Raw genomic sequence first — 15293 nt, forward strand, 5'->3', positions numbered from 1 at the left:
GGAATGGAAATAAGTAAAGATATGCTGACGCACATTCGTATTAGTACTGGTAGAGAACTCTTGAAGGCCGGAATGTTAGTACTTACAGTACATCCAGTCCAGAAGAGTTGATACGCAGTGTCCATCGAGCACTAGCTATGAATCGAAATATCCCAAAACATGCAAATAAGAGGGAACTTGTAAGAGCAACTCCCGTCTCTACTATTAGTCAGTAAGTGTTCTCTCGTATCCCAATTGGAGCCTTACCACGATGATATAAAGGAAAGATCTCGACAATATAGATAGAAAAAGCGAGTTCACCAACACTGAAAATAATGAAGAAGCATGATTTTGAAATGAGGTTGACCACTTGGTTCGAGGTAAGTAATTGAGCCAGCATAAGAACAAACATTCCACAAAGAAGACTAATCAGCATGTGTCGTCGCGCTAATCGATCGACCAGAAAGGTCAACAGGACAGGTGCGCAGCACGATAAGATATTCCTCACGCTGGTTGCATACAAATTGAACGTCGATGACATATCTGGAGCAAAGACTGATAGATGCTGGGTGAGTGAGAAGACTCGAGTGATCATAAAAGCAACATTGGCGATTACGATGACTCTCAATCGGTTGTTGGTAAACAGCTCACTGGGCCGAGAGAAAGGTTTTGGCCAAGTCAAATTGACGTTTCTTAGGTCGTTTTGCTCGTCGGTGATGTATATTTGGTAAAGATCACGCGCAGCTATAACTTCTGTCTCTCGAAAGCTCCGGAGCGATTCATATGCGGCTTGAACTTTGCCATTCATTGCCAACCAGTATGGGGACTCTGGCATTTTGATCGAAAGGCCGAGAATAAGAGAGGCGGCTATTGCTGAAAAGATAATTGTCAACGGCCCAACGTAGTTAGCAGTGATGAGTTGGGCAAATACGCCGAACAGTATATTCCATCTATCAACTTGATTAGGAATTTTCCCGGGATCATGTCAGAACACTCACGAATACCATCTCGCAAAGGCAGAGGCACGTCTTGATGTTTCACTTATCTCAATAATGTACAGAAATATTGTACAGGTTAGTATCGTTAATGCAGTGACACAAAGAACGTCAACTACAAGATGAAGGTGCCAGTCCTGGGAGATGAACTGTCCAAAAATAGCTACTAGAGCGAGGACTGCTCCCATAGAGAACCCTCGACGTCGACCCCCGTATCGATTCAAGATCAGTGAGAGCCAGAAGCCAAGCACAGCGGATATAAGTGGCGCAATGCTGAAAATGTTAGAACTCAGAAGGAACTCAGAAGCAAACTGTTAAAGTAGACTTGAACTACGTACCTGGACAGTAGAACTGCCTCCCAAAACGTTTTCGGATATTCCCAAAACCAGAGCCCCTCAGATCCCCGATGATAGGACCAATCGTCGTCTGGGTGTGGATCAAAGATCTGCGGAGGCAAAACCGCTAATAAAGCGCTGAGAATGGTTAGGTTTCATTTTGATTTGGCTTAATGAAAGACTCACGAAAGGAATCCAGCAGCGTGGCATACGCCTTGGGAAACTCGCGAACCCGGAGGTTTACCCTGGATATTTCCGTTTCCCAAATATAATGTCTCTTCTTCGATGCGCTTGAGATCGTCTGGATGGTGGAACAATAACGCACCCTTCCTTATAACTTCTCGAATATCGGCCAAGTCATATTTGGTGACAAACTCGTCTGCTTCTAGGAGGGTTTGAAGAATGTCTGGTGCTAAATTAATATCGCTTTAGACAGTTAATTGAGTGCCATCTAGTTGAGGAGTTACATAAGTTTGCTTACCTCGGACTAGTCACGTTGTGATCCAGTGTATAATCAAGTTCCATCGTCGAATTACTCCGTGAAAGAGTAGCCATTATAGCAGTTTAAGCAGAGTAGATGATTGCCGCCAGTCCTTTGCGTGTTGAATGTTGGAAGAAGATAACAAAGCTAGGTCGTCGCCTGCATCAAGAGCCGCGCTGGAGTACAGCCACAATCACCGAAGATCCCTACCTGATATAACAATAATAGTCAGCCGCATAAGCGGCCTTATATCTTGGCGGCTTTATTTTGGGGATCCAGACCGTTTCCTCTTTCCCTATTATAATTGGAATTCTCTTTTGGGAAGGCACTAGGTCCCCCGTGAGTATAAATCCCCCCCCCCCTTCTCCCCCGCGTTCCCCTTCACATTATTCCATTCGAATTGTATACTTCTAACTCTTAATGGCATTTGAACAGATCACGGGCATTGAAAGGTTTAAGTAAAGAGAGATACTGTGAAGATAGTACATATTATTATATTGTTGATTCTTAGAGAGAATCTTGCGGGTATATTCCGGGCTTATTTACAAATTCATAACTCAAAAGGCACAAATTCCTCATATCGCATAACGGAATTCCGGATTCTGCCGGTCCGTGAGATCCAAAAATGCGCTGTTCTCTGGAACAACGTACGCATCACCCAATGCCTCCTTCTCCAGGTCACGACGGCGATTCTCCCGCTGCGACACCCACCAGATAAGGCACAGATCTAACGTGACAACGAAATACAGCACGCAGATTGAGATCTTGGCCGGCATATACCCTGGGGCATCTTTGGCTTGGAAGGTCTGGGGCGAGATGATGTTGCCGACAGTGTAAGCGATGGTCTGAATGCAGGACACAGTGATCTTCTTGGTCGAGCCAGCCACATTGGTACTGGTGAGTCCGAGAATCGTGGTCCATCCGAGTGGAATACCTCCGGTGAGGTAGTATCCGATAAGGGCGGGGACCTTGTCTGTTGTCGCCATCAAGATGGCGCCGACGATGGCCAGGATGTGGCCGACGATGCACCAGAAGAGTCGGCGCTGTGTCTTCATTGCCAGATAGGTCAGGCCAATCAGCGCCACAACCTCATAAGCTCCCATTGGGGTGACAAGCAGAAGACTTTCTGTTTTCGAGAAGCCCATGCCCGTTACCATGATGTTTCCGAAACTCGTGGCGGTGGAATTTGGTACATTTGCCGCCATGACCCAGAAGGCGTAGAGCCAGGTGTGAGGGTCGGTAAGGGCTTCGTAAACCTGTTCGCGTTTGAAGACATTGCTTCCGATTCCCTGCGCGTTACTCCGAATACGCTCCGCGTGCAATGCCTTTTCTTCCACAGACAAAAATCCCGCCGTCAAGGGGGAATCAGGTAGGAAGAAAAAGAAAAGGATGCCAACTACCACGGTCAATAGACCTAGGATTAGGAAAATGACCTGCCAACCTCGCAGGGAGGCACTGGGATCCCCACCGATGTGAGTTGCGACGCCGTATGCGACGTAGCCGCCGAACATCTGCGCGAATCCACACATGGAGAACCACAATCCGACGCGGAAGGCCTGTTCTTCCTTCCGGTACCACTGTGAGGTGAAGACCACCCAGGCGGGGATGATGGAGGCTTCAGCAGCTCCCAGAAGTGTGCGGCAGACCATTAGGGAGGCGAAGGACTTGCATGCGGCCATGGAGGCCAGGATGGCGCCCCAGATGGTCACGTTGACGGCGACGTATTTTGCGAGTGGAAATAATTGCATCACGCGCATTGTGGGGAAGGCGAGCGCTAGCTGGCCGAAGAAGAAAATACTCGACACCCAGTTGAATTGGTTGCCCTGGAGGTTTGCTGACTCGCGCAGGCCCGTGACACTGGCATAACTGATGGCGATTTTGTCCAGATACTGTAGGAAGTATACGATGCAGATCAATGGCATGATATACAAATCGATCTTGCGCAATAGTCGTCCTGAAGCTGCGGGATCCAGAACGCTCGGCGAACCGGCTTCCAGTAATTGTAGTGCTCCATCTGCAGCTGTAGACTGAACATATGGGGTTTTTTTCTCGTTGTCCGAGACGCTCTCTGGTGACGTTAGAGCAGTCATGTTGGGTGTGTTGTCGAGTTCAAAAGGAGAACCCGTTGATTAAGTAGAGGCTTATGGGGTTTGCCAATATCGAGATGCTAGCACGCCATCGCTGTCACAATAATTTTACCCTGTGGCAATTCGCTGGCTCATCATGTTCTGGGTCATAGTGGATACTTTTCAAGGGTTCCCGGGCGATTTTAGTGCCGATGCCGGCAATGTATAGAAAAGAAATTTACAGTATATATCAGCTTGGGCTATGAATCATAAAGATATTAGACTCATAAAGAGGTTATACTCCAAAGAGTATGAAAAATACATGTAGTACATGATATATCTATGTAAGAAGTACTAGTAGACCCTTACTCCGTACAACATAGTTTACCGACGGAATTGCCCGGACCCGGACACATGGCGACTCGGACCCGGGGAGCTGGCCGGCCCCACCAGATAGCAAAATTTTTACCCAATAACAATTGGTAAATGATTTAGGTATCTTTTGTATAGCAGCTACATAAAAAAGTTACAAGCAACCTACATGTTGAATAGTAACGGAGAATATGAGGAGAATCCATGGATATAAATTCTCAATTACTTAGTACCTTGGTAAGAATTGAAAAATTTCAACTCAGGCTTGGGAAGTTGAAACTTGTCCTGTGATATACAACATATATATGCGATGGTTCTCATGCTTTCAATGTTTATACTTTTATATCATACCAACCTTTTAGCCTAATCTTATTAGGGTCGATCACGGAGGAAACTAACCTTGTATTAGAACTTTATTTTTTTTTTGTTCCTCTCGCTGATTTGACCGAGTTAAGAAAATCGATGTACATGCGGAGTACGACTCCGCAGAGAGGACTTAGTGCCTGAATGCCTTGTTTTAGAGTGAAGAAAAAGTAAAGTAGTTAGTTTATAAGGGCTTTACATATATTTACCTGTATGGAGTCACTATATAAAAGATGTCTGATCTTACAATTTGTGGGAATTTTGTAGCAACTCATACAATCTGTGGGAGCTCACCTAATTAATATGATCGTGCCATTCATGCAAACATAAACCCCTCTATCCCTAGTGCAACAAATATAGATCCGAACTACCGCTACCTATGCAAGAATCAATTCCCATCCTAGCTCATCGACAATATCCAACCAATGTACATTTTTCTGACCCATCCCAATAAACCGAGCATCAACATTAGCATCCTGTCTCGCCCACAAGATCCCCAACAACTCCTTTGCACGCCTTACATTCCCAATCCCAAAGTTATCCTGTAGTTTTCCCAAAGAACGAAGCACAATCTCCCTGTCCGCTACATTATCAGTCTCACATCCGGATATAAAGAGCGGGAAGGTGAGCGCTGAATACTCGCAGTGGTCACCTAGCGGAAAGGTTTCCACGCGGGAAAGACAGCGGTAGACGGCAAGACTTTTCGGCATAGAGATGAGAGGGATCCAATCTTGCAATGAGAGAGATGGGTCCTTTAGCTGACCGCTGACAATGCTACCAGTGTCGGAAGAGTTATCTGGACAAGTTCTGCTAATGCGCTCCATGATTGAGTGGAGATAGACAAATCCTGCGTCACGGAAACATTCAGCTACAAGCTGAAGCCGAGTTAGGATTGCTGGTGATGTCCCCTGGGGAATTATGCAAGGGGCTGAAGTATGAGACCAGGTGACGAGGGATTCGTTTCTGAGATAGTGTGTTAGTGCGATGTTCGACTGAACTATTCATTTAGGACCACGGAGAGAGACGAACATGGATGCAACGCTGAGTCGAAGGGCCAACGTATCAGACTGGAGGGAAGGCAGCTCCGCGATGCGAGTACATAATTTGAGGATTTCCTCCGTGTATCCAATATATATGTCCAATTTTGGGATACCGATATCACTGTCGACAAGAAAATCCGGAGAAGGGATATAATTGCGGTTGCTGATCCGGGCCATATTATAGGCATACACAAATCTAGATATATTATATTAGCATCCGATGATATACGTTGTAGGCTACCACACATACAGTCCACGCAGGAACTCGGCGGCATCTCGATCCATTGAAGCAAACCCGCCACGTGAAACGATCAGACGTTGCAATGCATTGAGATGAACAACCCACTGCTTAACGCTACCACGAACAATCTCGTATTTGCATAGCAGGCCAACTGCCAGCATGGCATCGTCAGGGAACACCTCCGTTGTACACTTGTCCAGTGCGGTGCGGAGTCCGCTGAGCGTTCCACTATAGTATTTGACTGCAGCCGTATGTGCCCCGAAGCCTTGGGAGCGATTTGCTAGATGAAGAGCGGAGACGGCACATACGGCCTTCATCAGCAGGGGTGATGACATTGCCCTGGGAATCAAGATCGACCGAAGGGGATTATCATCGCTCTCTAAATTTGATAACAGTCGAGATCCCTGCTCCATGTGATATTGGAGGTAGTGGTTCTCATGTGTTGAGAGGGGGCTGATATATCCTTGAGGCCGTGGGACCACTGCGACAGAGCAATGCAAATTAATATCCGGTCCGGGTCTGTATTCCCCTGTATCCTGGACTGGGCTGATAGTTGTCCCAGATGATAAACATCCCCGAGGAGAAGATGCAACAGACCAGCTCGGGGAAGACGCTGGCCCGGAAGATGGAAGAGTCTCGAGCCATGCATCCGAGGACGGGGACGGTGCAGGCGAGGACAATTGCGACGTCGAGGACGCACTGAGCCTTCGACGCTTTGAAGTTTCTGTCCGCGAGAATATCTGCGCCGATGGACCTAGTGGCTCTGCCCAAATAGAGCCATAACCCTCACATGTCCGGCCTTGCTTGAGACAATTGTTGCAACTGATCGAATTAGTTATGAAATTCAAAATTTGATTCTAACACACACCTTGGTTTGGTCTTATCACAGGCTTTGCGCCTTTTTTTGCAGGTTATACATCCTGAGCGAGTCCATGCCGTGCCAGATTGCCGTGTCCTACCTTTCTTCGAAGTGGGGTGGCTAGGTGTGGAGGATGACGACTGCGTCGAGCCATTCAGAGAAAAGGCATTCATAGTGTCAAGGAGCGCCTGTGTAGTATGGAGATGCTCTAACAGGTACTAGTGGCGGCATGCTTATCGCAGATATTGGACAAATTCAGACAAGCATGCGCTGCAGCGGGCAATTGGCCGCTTAATTTATCGGAGAGTTATTGATAGCATAACACGCTAAACCGAACTAGGATAATCCCACGCTGACCCCACATTCACGTGATATCATAGTTGTGGATTAAAGGTCATGTGACATAGAACTTTAAATTCTCTCTTTACCATGGTATTTCAACAAAGAACAGGGTATATCAGTCCAAATGATTAGAATATATCTAGAATTGTATTGTGAGTAAATTGAGCAAGTCCCTTTACTGCAAGTTTTGCCTCATATATCCATGTTTAGTCCATGTTGCCCCAATCTTCTAGTGCCAAGACTCCTCTTCTCCAACGCTCCACTTGCTCTGGGTTCTTCCCAATCGGGCAGGTACATCCAGAATTTATGTAACCTGATAAGATCCCCCCGGATTGCGATGGGATATATAAGTGCAGGCATTGCGTCTAATTCTCTCATTCATTACTTCTCTTGTGTTTGTCACTTCTACCTAGAGTCGTGTGATATCTCCTCTCTAATATCTCCCACAACCGCCTCATATCCCCACCTCAGAAGTGCACCTCAAAACCGCCAAAATGGTCACCAACTACGGCCCTCACCCATTCGACCCAATCACACCGGAGGAGATCAAGCTCGCCGTGCGCATCCTTGAGGCGACCTTCCCGGGCGTCTCACTGCGCTACAAGCGCATTGATATCAATGAGCCTATCAAGAAGGATGTTATCGCATATATTGAAGCAGAGCGTTTACGGCGGCCGCTGCCCCCACCCCCAGCACGTCTCCTCTATGTGCTCTTCCACCGTCTTGATACCGGCGCATTCTACAAGGCTCTCCTCAATGCCGACAAGCGCAGCATTGTCTATGCCAAGGAACTTCCCAAGGAGATCCAGGTGAGCAGAGCTCTTCCTCCGAAACAAGCAACGGGGTTAACTGACAGTCCTACTTTATAGGGTCCTATCGATATCGATGAAATTGCCGGGATCGAAGCGATGTGCATGAAGCACCCTGCCGTACTAGCTGAGGTCGAGAAACTGCAACTGCCCGCGGGCGTCACTGTTTGCAATGACCCTTGGATGTACGGCACAGACAGTGACAACGAAGACCGTCGGCTCTTCCAATGCTTTATGTACATGGTCGAAGTGGATCACCCCCAGAACAATCACTACTCTCTGCCTTGCAAATTCTCACCAGTCTTCGACGGTCTCACTCATGAGTTGGTCCGTATGGACTACCTGCCCGGCGGTGCTGATTTCGAGACAACCACTACACAGCCGTGGAAGCCTGTCAAGACAGTTCAGTACGCCCACGACCTCTTGGATGAGCCCGTTCGCACCGATCTCAAGCCCTACATCGTGCAACAGCCCGAGGGTCCTTCTTATTCGGTAGATGGAAACTCCGTTTACTGGCAGAAATGGCGCTTCAGAGTCGGTTTCAATGCTCGCGAAGGCTTGGTTATCTACAACGTTACATATGACAACAGAAACATCTTCTATCGTTTGGCTGTTTCTGAGATGACTGTTCCCTATGGAGGTAAGTGGGACTGGAGCCCTATCACATATAACTCATAGCGGATCTGACTAACATGAATTTAGATCCCCGAGCCCCCTACCACCGAAAGCAGGCGTTTGACGTCGGCGACACTGGCTTTGGTATGAATGCCAATCAGTTGACTCTTGGATGTGACTGTCTTGGCCATATCAAATATTTCGATGGTTATAGCAACGACTCTAAAGGCAACCCAGTACAGATGAAGAACGTGGTTTGCATGCACGAACAAGATAACGGACTGCAGCACAAGCATACCAACTACCGGTCCGGTGCTGCTACCGTTGTGCGTAACCGCCAGTTGGTCCTACAGATGATCTGCACTGTGGCCAACTATGAGTACATTTTCAACTACATCTTTGACCAAGCTGCCAATGTCGAATTGGAAGTCCGGGCCACCGGCATTCTTTCCACTGTTCCATTCGATAACCAGAATGGCGAAACCGTCCCTTGGGGTACCAATGTTGGTCCTGGTGTTATGGCTCCCTTCCACCAGCACATGTTCTCACTGCGGATTGACCCTGCCATTGATGGATTTAAGAATACCGTCTACTACGAGGACAGTGTCCCTATGCCAGAAGACGAGAAGAATCCCTACCTTGTAGGCTATACCTCGGAGGCCACGGTGATGCGCACGGCAGGCACAGCAAACACCAGCGTGGATCGCCACCGCGTCTTCAAGATCCGCAACGACAATGTCACCAACCCAATCACCTACAAGCCTGTTGCATACAAGCTTATGGCTGCTCCCAGCCAAATGCTTTTGGTCAGCCCCAATGCGCACGGCTACCGTCGTGCCGAGTTTGCCACCAAGCCGATCTGGGTCACCAAGTACCAGGATGATGAACTGTACGCTGCAGGCGAGTTCACCAACCAAAGCCGCCGCGCCGAAGGCGTCGAGACTTGGGTGCAGCGTAAGGACAACACAGAGAACGAAGATGTCGTCCTCTGGCACAGTAAGCATTCCTCTCCGCGACTTGATCTATATTATAGAACTAACAAACCATTGCAGCTTTCGGTCTTACCCACAATCCCCGCATTGAGGACTTCCCCGTCATGCCGATGGAGCGCATTAGCGTTATGCTGAAGCCCGATGGCTTCTTCAACAAGAACCCGGCTCTTGATGTCCCACAGTCCTCCCAGTTGTTCAACAAGTCTTCACTCCACCCCGAGGAGAAGCCTGCTGCCTGCTGTGCTGGTACTTCGTCTGCTGGCTCCAAGGCCAAGTTGTACAAGCGCGTTGAGTAGTTTTCTTTATTTTGAACCTGTAGATACCCCACACACCCATCGCAATACTCAGGCACATATTCATGGTTCCAGAGGTTTTGTTCTGTCGATATGAATCGGCTTGGCGACCTAGTTTTATATATTTGGCCCTTTTCAGTTGGGCTTAACGTTATTTCATGATTTACCATTTTACCATCTCAATAAAACACAAATTTTGATCAAGGTTTTCTACACGTGATATAATATATATTAACTGTAAGATCAGCAAGATACTATTAGTAGGGTTGTAGTTAACCACGTAATTAATCGCTTTATGAGTAAACTGATTTATATTGACAAGGGAGTAATAATAATGCGCAGAGGAGACTGGAATAGCACATCGCCTCGCATGAAGGGGTTTATGGAACGCCGAGTCAAAGCAAACCCGATATGAAAATGGACAAGAGAATAGATGTAGAGCAGATGGCAAATGAGAAGGGGAAAAACCTGATTATAGATCCAAGAAAAGCAATTCGCCAATATCATTCCTTCATATAATGACCAGCGTACCGGAGGCCCAGAATCAGTGGCGTTCCCGACGGCCCGAATCAGAACTGTGAGGAACATGACTCTCAAACAAGTCCTCAAGGTATGCGCTCGGAGCACGACCCTGCGGCGCCTGGTTCAGGTTCAACGAACTAGTCGAGGCACCCACATAAGAATGGCGCTGATTATATGGATCATGGTAGACACCGGCCGGAGGCAGGGAGGGCGACGAGAGACCAGCAGTGGGCGAGTATGGAACCTCTCCACTTGGCGCGGGGTTGGAGGTACCGGCAGCAGCGTAGTATCCAGCAGGCAGGTATGTTGATGCACGATTTCCTGTACTTCCTGTAGCGTGTAGACTAGCGTGCGATCCAGCGGGACCGCCCGCGGTAGGCGAAAAGAAAAGAGCGCTGCTCGCGCTCGTCCGGCTAGGCTTGTAGCTTGCGCGAGTGGCGGCGCCGAGTTTGTCGAGGGATACGTCGTTCGTTGGGGCAGCGGAGTAGGGGATTGATCGCTTCTTTCTGCTGCCACGGAGGAGGCGCTTGGATTCCGAGGCGTGCCTTACGGCGGCGCGCCGCACTGAGCGGTTTACGGACCATGCGACCATTGCGTGCCACGCGAGTAGAGTTAGGCCGATTAGCCCTAGGGCTGCACCGACGGCGATGAATACTGTGCCTTCTGGTGCATTGCTCTCTTGCATATATGGGGCGTTGGCGGTCGGCGGTATCGTCACGATGACGGTGTTGGTTGCGGAGGAAGAGGATGTTGATGATTCCGTTGTCGTGGAGACGGATGATGTTGTTGTACTGCTATCGGTCTCCGTGGAGGAGGAGGATGTGGTCGTTTTATCCATAGTTGTTGTTTCTGTAGATTCGGAGGAGGTGCTCGTAGATCTCGATTTCGTTGTGGACGTGGTTGAAGATGTGGTGGTTTCACTCACGCTAGAGGTGGTGGAGCGATCGTCGGTGGTCTTAGCCGCATCGGCATCCGTTGTCTCATCGGCTGGCACGGCAGACACTTGAGCAGCGATGGCAATGACCAGAAGAAGTAACAAGAGGAATGACGGCTTGGATTTCCCAAGCCCCTGCGGTAGAACTCGCATGGCGGCGTAAAGAATCGATCAGCTGCTTCTCCACAGTGTGCGGGTCACTTGGAGTAGGCGCCGATCCCAACGACAGCGAGGAACAAAGAGGATTATTGATTTTTGTCAGTTCATCAATGAAATCTGAGAAGCAAGGTTAAGGTCTCTGCTGATTCCGAAAATAACTGCGACTTGTCTCTCCCGAGGCTGTGGAAGATTGGATGCGGAACTCAGGCTGCAGGGCATGGGTCCACAATCAACAAATTTCCGTATGAGGTGAGCACTTCGAAATCTCTCATAAACGAATGACTGTTGTTCAAGTGAGTTCAACGAGTGCTTGAAGATGACTGTAAGACAAGTCCTTAACCGAGAATTAGAAGAAACCAAAAGACGCCAACGCTAAAGGAGAGGGGGTGCCTTAGGCCAGACTGAGACTGTCACCTGACAGCTTCCAAAAAAAGCCACTTGAATTTACGGGGAATCCAACATTCGAAAACTGGGATAATATGTCTTATCATACACGGGAATACAAGATATTTATCCCCGAAACCCTTCGACAAAGAAGAAAATCAATTGCAGCAATGGAGGTGTATTCCAAAACATAATCCGACAAAGCACTACAAATCACTGCGCTTTCTTTTGCACAGCAGCAGAGGTGTCCTTCTCAAATGCAGCATAGGGAATCTCGAGACTGCCTAGCGCATTGATGCCAATATACAAGATCGCGAGGAACAGGAAGGCAGCCATGAGTCCCATGAAGATACCTGGAAAGTGGTTAGTATAGTGAACAGAGAGAAACTGGGATTGGCAGGTACAAACCTGGAGTAAAGTATTGATATTCTTCAAAGAGAGAGGTATGGTTTGACGAGGCCGAGGCGCTGCCATCCGCGGAGTAGTCCCGCTTTAGCCCCATGTGGAGCGAATCTTGGTATGAATCTCCAGAGGTTTCGTAGATAACGGAATCTGTCTCGGGGAACTCTCTCGGCGACGTGATGTAGAGAATAGTATACTTGGATGAGGAAGGAAGTCGGTCAATGACATCGGCAAGGAAGCCATCTAGTAGAATCAGTAACGATGAAGTGCATAGGCGGACATCATACATACCGAATCCAGAAAGCTGCTGTGCGCGGTCCGAGTCTAGCGATAGCATGGGGAATTCCATATCAATAATCCGGGGTCCATCTTCAAAGTATGAGGGGTACGATCCGGCTTCACATTATTAGCTCTGACGTTCTTCGTGGATTTGCCAATTCCATTGTTGGCCACTAGAGCAACTTACAGGAAGCGTCGACGGCGGTAGTCTGGGCCTTGCACTTCGTCCCCAAAAGGCTTTTAATCTCCTTGGGATCCACCAATCCAGCGACCTCGTTGATGCTCATCTTAGACCGGATCGAGCTGTCTTTCCCAAGCATCTTCGCACCCAAGCGGGGTGCGGACTTTCGCGTCGAGAAGTCGGAACTGTGTACACCAGGCTGGTAGACGACGACATAGTAATCGGACGGACAAGTACTGAGAGATGAGGAAAGGTTCTCGAGGAGCGAAGCTCCTGTCTGGATGTAGGCGGAGTTCGTCAAGACCCTAAGGGAGAAGCATTTAGTTAACCGCAGCGGGTGATGTTCAATCAGACATACTCGGAAGTTGAAGCGAGGAAGAATGGTGAAGTATCTCTGAAAGCATTTACGGCAGCAGCCCCGAGGGCCAGTAGCCCGAACCTGCTGAAATGCATTGTGTATAGCGTGGGGGATGGGGTCAGGTTGGCGATGATGTTGCCAACGGGAGGTGTCCGACTTGGCCTCGGAGGCGGTCGAGAGCCCCGACCCGCCTGAGCTTTCATATCAACTTTTTTTTTTTGCTTTTGGAACGCAGTTTTAACACAACCTACGATATACAAAGGTCTACTTATTATTTGATTTAAAATAATTGAGATTAAGATTCTTATACATCATGGGTCCTAAGGATTTGAAAAAACGCAAAATTGTTGCTGGGCCTAAAGTTGAAGAGGTCAATTTCGACGACGAGTCCCGCCATGAATACTTGACTGGGTTTCACAAGCGCAAGGTGCAGCGCGCTAAGCATGCGCAAGAAAATGCTATCAAGAGATACAAGGAGGAGAAGAGAGATGCAAGGAAAAAGGTTTGTCTTCGATGCGCGCCGAAAGACATCCACTAATTTTTCTAGATTCGAGAGGACCGCAAAAGAGACTTCGAACAGGCAATGGCGGAGCACAAAGCAGTACTCAAGCGCATGAAGGAGGATGCTGGAGATCTCGGCGAAATGGAAGGCGAGAAGGAGGAAGAAGACTGGGAGGGAATTGAGGAGCCTCCAGCAGTGGACTACGAAGCCGAGTATATCGACGAAGACAAATACACAACAGTCACGGTTGAAGAAATGGATGCATCCCGTGAGGGACTGCTCAAGGCTGCCAAAGAGGAGGACGAAGAGGGCGAAGAAAAGAAAACATATCCAGTTGAGTCGACAGAGGCCGACGCAAAAGCCAAGAAGAGAAAGCCCCGCAGTGCAGCCTCAGAAGCAGCCAGGAAAAAGAAGAGAAACTTCCGCTACGAGACTAAGGTTGAGCGCAAACAAACAATGTTAAAGCAACGAGCTGTGAAAGCGAAGAGAGCGAAGGCGCGAAAGGGGGCAGAGGAATGAGGAAACCACATCTTTAAAGAGATACGACATCACATGTGTATATACTCGGCTTCAAGCATTGTTAGTCAATTTTACGGATCACAAGCGTTTCACATTATGGGCAAAAATACAATGATGCAGGAAATGGTAGACACCGTAGTGCACGTTGCATGATAAAAAGTTATTGCTATCAAAGCGCTGTATCTGGCCCATATAATTGGCACCAGCATAACACAAACAATCATGGTATGAAAAAGTAGGCAACAAACCAGAGACTGAAGCTTGTGCCCAACCAAATGTATCCCAATATCCTGCACCCATCACCAGTTTCGACCAGCTTAGATGTCGGCCATCTGGGATGCAAGGTCGTCGAGCTCCTTCTTCACAGCGCTGTGTTCCTTGATCGCATCCTCATATCTTTGCTCGAGCTTGGCATGTTGGTCCTCGAGTGCCTGCACCTTCCGCTCGTAGTGCCCGGCCTTGATGTCGGTTTGGCGGAGCCTAAGTGTCCAAAACGTCAGTACTTAACTTTGGAAAAAGAAATAGGTAGCTGGTCATAAGTTAGTCGTACTTCTCGTTTGTTTCCCGCAGAGTCTTGTCATTCTCCTCAGCCTCCTCCTCAAGGAGCTGCACTCGTCGCTGAAGGGCCTCGTTTTGAGTGTCGTGCTGGAGGCTCTGGCTGGCAGAATCCTTAGCCTCCTTGAGGGCGGCCTCTGCCTTCTCAACCTCTTCCTCTAGAAGCTGATTACGGTGATTGAGGGATGTGATTTCTTGTTCCTTGGACAAATTCTCCTGTTCCAACGTCTTGACCTTGGCCTTGAGCTCATCGACGAGCTCGTGAGCCTCGTCAGCCTCGGCGCGGAGGGCGACCATGCGCTGAAAGAAAAACCAATATATTAGCAAAAATTCGCAGTGGGGAAGTGATGGAATGTTAGGGGGGTGCATATATGCATATGACGAGGGGCTGTGTGATTTTGGGAAACCGTCAAGCTACCCCGCTGGCAGGGGTCTTGGTGACTTACCTCCCTGATCTTATCCATTTTGAAGGTATTGAAAAAGGAGTAAAGAAGATAATATGTATTGTTGAATGGAAGAGTAGTTAGGCTTTCGCTCAGCGAGAAACCGGGCGAGTGTTGGATGGGGGGGGAAGATGGATTTGGGGAGAGTTTTGGGAGAGAAGGGGAAGAATAATGGCTGACTAGTGAACAAGTAGACAGTACCAGCAGAACAAGTACTAGCTCCACTACAGGGGAAGTACCGTATACTTACTGTGTACCAACTGCGTAACCATG

At 48.4% G+C, this 15293-nt stretch overlaps 8 protein-coding genes across 8 annotated transcripts; 2 read left to right on the plus strand and 6 right to left on the minus strand.

The window, feature by feature from the left end:
• Positions 1-973: 973 nt before the first annotated feature.
• PGRI_015040 (Major facilitator superfamily domain, general substrate transporter) lies at positions 974-1834 on the minus strand (the record flags this gene model as incomplete). Its single annotated transcript, XM_040789217.1, has 4 exons — positions 974-1247; positions 1313-1447; positions 1496-1735; positions 1791-1834. The coding sequence occupies 4 exons, from the start codon at positions 1832-1834 to the stop codon at positions 974-976; spliced, it is 693 nt and encodes a 230-aa protein (XP_040646170.1).
• Positions 1835-2365: 531 nt separating this feature from the next.
• On the minus strand, positions 2366-3880 carry PGRI_015050 (Major facilitator superfamily domain, general substrate transporter; the record flags this gene model as incomplete). Its single annotated transcript, XM_040789218.1, has 1 exon — positions 2366-3880. The coding sequence occupies one exon, from the start codon at positions 3878-3880 to the stop codon at positions 2366-2368; it is 1515 nt and encodes a 504-aa protein (XP_040646171.1).
• A 1088-nt stretch (positions 3881-4968) lies between these two features.
• Positions 4969-6207, minus strand: PGRI_015060 (fungal specific transcription factor domain-containing protein; the record flags this gene model as incomplete). Its single annotated transcript, XM_040789219.1, has 3 exons — positions 4969-5554; positions 5621-5827; positions 5882-6207. 3 exons carry the CDS (start codon positions 6205-6207, stop codon positions 4969-4971), a joined length of 1119 nt encoding a protein of 372 aa, XP_040646172.1.
• Positions 6208-7567: 1360 nt separating this feature from the next.
• PGRI_015070 (uncharacterized protein) lies at positions 7568-9785 on the plus strand (the record flags this gene model as incomplete). Its single annotated transcript, XM_040789220.1, has 4 exons — positions 7568-7882; positions 7943-8522; positions 8585-9493; positions 9550-9785. The coding sequence occupies 4 exons, from the start codon at positions 7568-7570 to the stop codon at positions 9783-9785; spliced, it is 2040 nt and encodes a 679-aa protein (XP_040646173.1).
• A 541-nt stretch (positions 9786-10326) lies between these two features.
• PGRI_015080 (uncharacterized protein) lies at positions 10327-11391 on the minus strand (the record flags this gene model as incomplete). The annotated part of the gene is made up of 1 exon (XM_040789221.1): positions 10327-11391. The coding sequence occupies one exon, from the start codon at positions 11389-11391 to the stop codon at positions 10327-10329; it is 1065 nt and encodes a 354-aa protein (XP_040646174.1).
• A 603-nt stretch (positions 11392-11994) lies between these two features.
• Positions 11995-13096, minus strand: PGRI_015090 (Ac45/VOA1 transmembrane domain-containing protein; the record flags this gene model as incomplete). Its single annotated transcript, XM_040789222.1, has 5 exons — positions 11995-12134; positions 12190-12426; positions 12475-12579; positions 12650-12948; positions 13002-13096. 5 exons carry the CDS (start codon positions 13094-13096, stop codon positions 11995-11997), a joined length of 876 nt encoding a protein of 291 aa, XP_040646175.1.
• A 218-nt stretch (positions 13097-13314) lies between these two features.
• PGRI_015100 (rRNA-processing protein RRP17) lies at positions 13315-14022 on the plus strand (the record flags this gene model as incomplete). Its single annotated transcript, XM_040789223.1, has 2 exons — positions 13315-13503; positions 13549-14022. The coding sequence occupies 2 exons, from the start codon at positions 13315-13317 to the stop codon at positions 14020-14022; spliced, it is 663 nt and encodes a 220-aa protein (XP_040646176.1).
• Positions 14023-14339: 317 nt separating this feature from the next.
• On the minus strand, positions 14340-15041 carry PGRI_015110 (tropomyosin; the record flags this gene model as incomplete). Its single annotated transcript, XM_040789224.1, has 3 exons — positions 14340-14502; positions 14573-14877; positions 15024-15041. The coding sequence occupies 3 exons, from the start codon at positions 15039-15041 to the stop codon at positions 14340-14342; spliced, it is 486 nt and encodes a 161-aa protein (XP_040646177.1).
• Between the last annotated feature and the right edge of the window lie 252 nt (positions 15042-15293).

Source organism: Penicillium griseofulvum, assembly GCF_001561935.1.
Source record: "Penicillium griseofulvum strain PG3 chromosome Unknown contig_80, whole genome shotgun sequence".
In the NCBI taxonomy this organism is placed as follows: Eukaryota; Fungi; Ascomycota; class Eurotiomycetes; order Eurotiales; family Aspergillaceae; genus Penicillium; species Penicillium griseofulvum.